This window comes from Larimichthys crocea, chromosome XV (genome assembly GCF_000972845.2).
Source record: "Larimichthys crocea isolate SSNF chromosome XV, L_crocea_2.0, whole genome shotgun sequence".
Lineage (NCBI taxonomy): Eukaryota > Metazoa > Chordata > Actinopteri > Sciaenidae > Larimichthys > Larimichthys crocea.
In genome coordinates this window covers 14,000,670-14,006,244 of record NC_040025.1, presented here as the reverse complement: position 1 = coordinate 14,006,244, position 5,575 = coordinate 14,000,670, and the positions used below count along the sequence as shown (strand labels likewise).

The 5,575-nt window shown below is 37.1% G+C and overlaps 1 protein-coding gene across 3 annotated transcripts in view; it reads right to left on the bottom strand.

Moving 5' to 3' along the window:
- Positions 1–607: 607 nt before the first annotated feature.
- Positions 608–5,575, bottom strand: part of LOC104929315 (galactose-specific lectin nattectin-like) — an 11,147-nt gene continuing 6,179 nt past the window's right edge. For 2 of the 3 annotated variants that reach the window (XM_027288234.1, XM_027288233.1), the window contains exons 3-8: positions 2,925–2,983; positions 2,512–2,533; positions 1,896–1,978; positions 1,501–1,617; positions 976–1,093; positions 608–827 (exon numbers count right to left, since the gene is read on the bottom strand). In XM_027288234.1, the coding sequence (XP_027144035.1) occupies positions 766–827; positions 976–1,093; positions 1,501–1,617; positions 1,896–1,978; positions 2,512–2,533; positions 2,925–2,983 (461 nt within the window). In that variant the 3' untranslated portion in view covers positions 608–765. Of the gene's footprint in view, positions 828–975; positions 1,094–1,500; positions 1,618–1,895; positions 1,979–2,511; positions 2,534–2,924; positions 2,984–3,218; positions 5,146–5,575 lie in introns of those variants that run through there. The other variant, XM_027288235.1, reaches the window with a different exon arrangement.

Genomic DNA, 5,575 nt, shown 5'->3' with positions numbered 1-5,575 from the left:
GAGAGAGAGACTTTGCATGTATTACATTTCTGTGAAGAAAACTAAATGAAAGTAAAAATAATAAAGTTTATTTATCGTATACTTAGATAAATGTGAGAGAATAAGGGCTTGGTGAAGACCTAAACAAGATATATTCACAGAGCCCTCCTAATGATACCAGTGTCAGTAGGGAGGACTGGCCAAGTCGTGGTGTTTTTTCTATGTATAAATTCATCAGTTATTTCCACTCCACTCCACAGAAACTATCCACAGAGCAGTTATAAAGTTATTGAGTTCAAGTATCAGAATCATGTCAATAATCATCAATAATAAACAGCAGGACTGCCAGAGACAGTCTGCTTTCCCGGGAGAGTGAGTCATAGAGTAAGGAGGACTGACCGGGTCACCGTGACTTTTAGAACTCTAAATTAGTCGATTTTTTTTTTCTCAAAAGTTTTCAAAAACATGACCTAATACCTCATTACTGTTGTGTGCAACATTTATTTTACTGGCGGTGTGAAAAAAATATAAAAGCAGAGATAAATAAATACATGAGAAAACAAATGAAGCTGCTTGCAATCATTCTTTATTATTTCATGTCTTTATATTTTCTTTCACACATTTTATTTATTTTTTTATTACTTTTTTAGATGCTTTGACTTAAGTAAAATGAAATCTGATTTGTCAATATATCTTCCAGCAGTGATGTCATCGAGGCTTAACATTCTGGTGGAAGTGACATCATCAGTGGGGATGTGACACCCTCATGGTAGATGAGTGTCATTGTTAGGCGTTCTTGGCACAGACAAAATGTATGCGAGCATGACATTTATTATCGTTGGCATTTCCTGTAGACAAAAAAAACAATTACACAACTTTAAAGCACACCTGACCTTGGAAACAATATTTTATATATAATGACCCATGTGTATAGTTTTGCTTATCGATACAGGAAAAAAAAAATAATCACAATCAAGTGGACAACAGATCATTTACTTGTTTTCAAAAACTGCATGCATCCTTCTCCTCCATGGGCGTTGTTAGGCTCTATAGGGGACTGCCTCCACAGATAGAAGTCAAACTTTCTACCATCACTCCAGAGCCACACACCATCCTGAAAGAAGTTCAGAGGTTATAAGGTTATATTTTTCTAGCCCTGCAGAGATACCAACCTGCTAACTGGTCACCATGTTTTGATGTATTTTGTTTGTGGTGGTAAAAAAAGGGAACACAATGAAAATTATATTTAAAAAAACTCATTAGCAACGTCTCATACTGTTTGTGTACTTATTTCTTCTGCTGTATTCAGGTCAGCTCAATGAAATGATTTGGTTTGCATATATTTCACACTCATGAGTTAGGTTTAGTTATGTGATTTGGTCAACTACATCACACCTGCCAACCTGCTGTGACAGGTGAATATCTTTTTTGAATGCAACTATCCAACATTAGCAACAAAGCATATTCAATGGCATGCAACAACAAACTGCAACACATCAGGTTTACTGATAAAACACTCACCTGCACTTTATCATAGCCTCCAACCCAAGCTGTTGTTGTCATCATGCTGCTGATCAAATTGCCCTCTTCTCTAGTAAGGACGGAAGCCAGATTGCCACCATGATAAGTGCAGAAACGCTGAGGGTGAAGACAAAGTTGCTTAACAAATTTTCTGTTTCTTAACACCATCACATGGACATTACTGTTCTTTGTACCAAAGGAATCCTGTGTATTTGAAATGTCTCTTTAAAAACAACATTTCAGATGCAGCCCAAACATTAAGCTTGAGACATTTATACACACAAATAAACATTTACAAATAGGGTTTCTTTGACTACATGACTCTTATAATAGCAAGCTATGTTGGGGAATAAATACAGGGTGAGAGTTATAGTTGGTGTTGTTTCATAAAGTACCTCTGCCTCAGCCCACTGCTTCGGAGTGTTGAAGAACCTGAAGCAGCGACTGCCATGTTTAGTCCAACCATAAGGGCAGCCACCTACAAAATAATTGCCAACATAGTGGAACAATAAAAAAATTATTTAAAAAACTGAACATGAGAAGTGTAATATTTCCTAGATTCTCCATAGCAATACACCTTTTACCCACAGGCCATCAGACAGTACAACTCTCACCAACCTCTCCGACACTCATCCAATCACACAGTAATGTCTTTCTAACAGCTTTTACCTCAGGTGTTCACTTTTAACTGCTCTGCACTTTAAACTACATTTAATATATATTTTTTGGTGCGTGTGTAAAGGGAGAGAGCAAAATAAGAATTTCATTGCTGTATAAGCCATGTGTTTTTACTTGCAAATGACAATAAATCTCTTGAATCTTGAATAACTAGACTTAAAGAAACCTTTCAGCGTAAGACATCTAGGACTCCTGTGCACTCTGTCCACTGACAATTGATCATGTCTCCACAATAAAGTAGGAGATTATCACTAGTTATCACAAGTTGACTGAGGTCACACAGTGCCAGCTAATGGTGTTTGAGTCCCCTCCGTAAATGTAAGAAGCACAAACCTGAGTAATGAGCACTTATCACCTGTGGATGTAAAAGACACAGTATTAGAAATCAACAATGTACAACTCATGCAACTTTATCTAGCAGTTAAAAAAACTCAAGTAAAGTCAACTCGAGTATTCAAGTCCTTAAGTAGAAGTTAGATGATTAATATCATCTAAAAAGGTAAGCAGTGGGCAGTACCACCTTTATGCTTCAGGACTTCTTAAAAAAAGAAGAAAAAAAAATTGTTATCAATAATGCATCCTCATAATCTGAATGTTTTACTATCTCCTGCTGCACTGACAACAGAAAGACAGGCAGGAAGTGAAAATGTCATACTGCTGAGGACAAAATATTAATGATCTCAAAGGGATATAAATATTGTCATAATTAAAAAAAGGAATAAACAAGCATTACAAACATTACTTACGTTTGCTCCGATCCAGAGTCCACAGAGGAGGACGATGAAATGAAGAGCTGATGCCATCTCTGTAAACATTAGAAAAGTTAAGTCTTATCTGTACAAAGATAATTTATAATTACGCTCCTCTACAAATTTACAGAAAAGCAGAACTGTAAAGAACTGCACCCTAAAAAGAGATTTATCCACGGCGTGGACACAAACAATTAAGCTGCTATATTTGGTTGTATACTACTAAATATAACTCAGGACTAAATAATTTCAGTCTCAGTTTCTGAAGCTGTGAAAGAATTCAACCCTTACCTTGCTGTGATGATGTGGTTGCAGTAGCAGATGCAGGTTGTATAGGATGTCTTGGACAAGGGACACAGTCCTGATATACCTTTTAATTTGCATATAATCCACTAAACACAGCCTTGTTTGCGAAATATTGTTTTACATGAATCCACCACGTGTCAAACAGGTAGAACATGGGGCTAAAAACAGATTAGTTACTGTACACATTGTAAAATATTTATCTTGTATTTCTGTGTACCGCCTTCCCAGAAAAACTGATTCTTGATACACTTCAAATATAACTTGGAACATCCAAGTTGGCACCTGGAGAAAGTAAATAGTTTCTTCCTGAAAGGTAACCTGCTATCTGCTTCTGTTCAGGGTTTATGCAGGATTCCTCAAGTTAAATTTAATACCATTTAGTACCTTGTAAATATTTTTATGACCTCAACACAACTAGTCATATAGCAAAAAGGATCAATAAATGGGAGGGCACACGCACTGTTAATCCAATAATAACTGTTAGTTATTGCCATGCAATAGTGTGCACACACTCCTGTTTATGACTCCAGTCAACAAGCCCCTTCTTGACCGTACCATATCATGTAGCCAGTAACCTAACCAGTTTTGTCTCTCCCACATGCAAATGTTTTTGCTAGACAGAGTACCACCCCCCTCAGTGTACTGGGCATACTAGCAGCACAGAAAATCGATACTAATGGCTGCTCTCCCATCAAGTTGTCAGTCAACTGAACACTGTAGATAGAACCAACTACATCATTTGAGCTGCAGTCAAGTCATATTCCGTGTTTACAATTTGTGAAGATATATGTGAAGAGGACAAGTTTCTACATTTACACCCTCAGAAAAGTAGCTTGTGCCAAAGCCCGCCTCCAATCCAAAATGACAATAAACGTGTTTCTCTTTTATTGTTTCACGTCTGTCAGAATTGTCCTTTCTTGGGCCTATTTCCCCACACAATAGCGCACTATTGCAGCATCTCAATAACAACCATCAACATAACAGAGAAGAGCATTGTAAGTGCAAGCTTTGCACATCAGCAAATAGATACAAACGACAAATAAAAGCGCCAGGCCGGCAGTTATTAGAAATGTTACTCTTTACATCAAATCAAAATAGCCTGTGATCCAACAAATAAATACTGTGATCAACATAAAATAAAAATAACGTTTTTAAAATACATTCTTCTGGCCTGTCATCATCTGCTGTTCACGTACAGAATCATGCATACATGCATCTACAAAAAAGTAAAATAAATATTGATTTATTCATGATTATCAGAGAAGATGATGCAATACTCTTGCAATGTTAGGGGGAAATTCCCACTTGAGCTTCCAGATTAACTTGATATGCACAACGTGCAAACAACTCTAAAACAAATAGCTTACACATATCATTTGACAGCTGCCCCCGGTTCACCACTGAAAACTACTGGCATTCATTTACTTCCTTTATCTTCCAAGGGCAGACGAATGCTCCAATTTTCAGTTTGGTTATTTTACAGTCAAATACTTACATGTGTACATTTTTTACAAAACATGGATGCTTGGAGAAACAAACTGTGGCAAAAATTCTAAAGTCATGGTTCACTTATTGAGCTGTTGCCAACTATGTCTCATAGTCTTCTCAGTAGGTGGAAACTGATCCGGACTAAGACAGTCATTGGCAAAAACAATGCTGGCGCTTCTTTCAAATCATTCAAATGATGAAGAAAAAAAGAATAAATTTAACTAGCGAGAGCAATAACATCAGAGTAATTCAGAATGAAGCAACTAGAGGCCGCTGCTGTAAATACACACAGACTGACTAAAGTGGCTGAAAGGTGAGGTGCTGAAGAGTTCCCTTTAATGAAGAAAGACAGTTTTTAATCATCTTCATTCTTTACATGAAAGCTCATCTTTTTAATCATGTTTCTTCACTGGAGGGGGGGGGGGGTTATTAGATTGTTCATACTGATGCATCAATGTTAGAGCAGCATGTTACTGTTGGAGCTGCTCCAGGTAGAGCTACTTTAAATTATTCTTTTATAACACTAATAGTTTAGACCAGTGGGTCCCAACCCAGGGGTCGAGTCCATCCAAAGGTCACCAGATAATCTGGGGGTCAGGAGACGATTGATGGGAAGGGAAAGAAGAAAAAATGTTCTGAAACAGAAATTCATTCATTCATTCATTCATAGTTAAAAAAAAAAAAAAGTTTTGTTTTGCTTGAACCCAGCTGGCACTGGGCAAGAGGCGGGGTACACCCTGGACAAGTAATATTTACTTTTATGTAAAATCTAAATAATTTAACCTCTTTGGACTAAAAACAATCATTCAAACCTGTGGAGCAGAACTGTTGTCTCCCCCTTCTGGCAGTGAGAG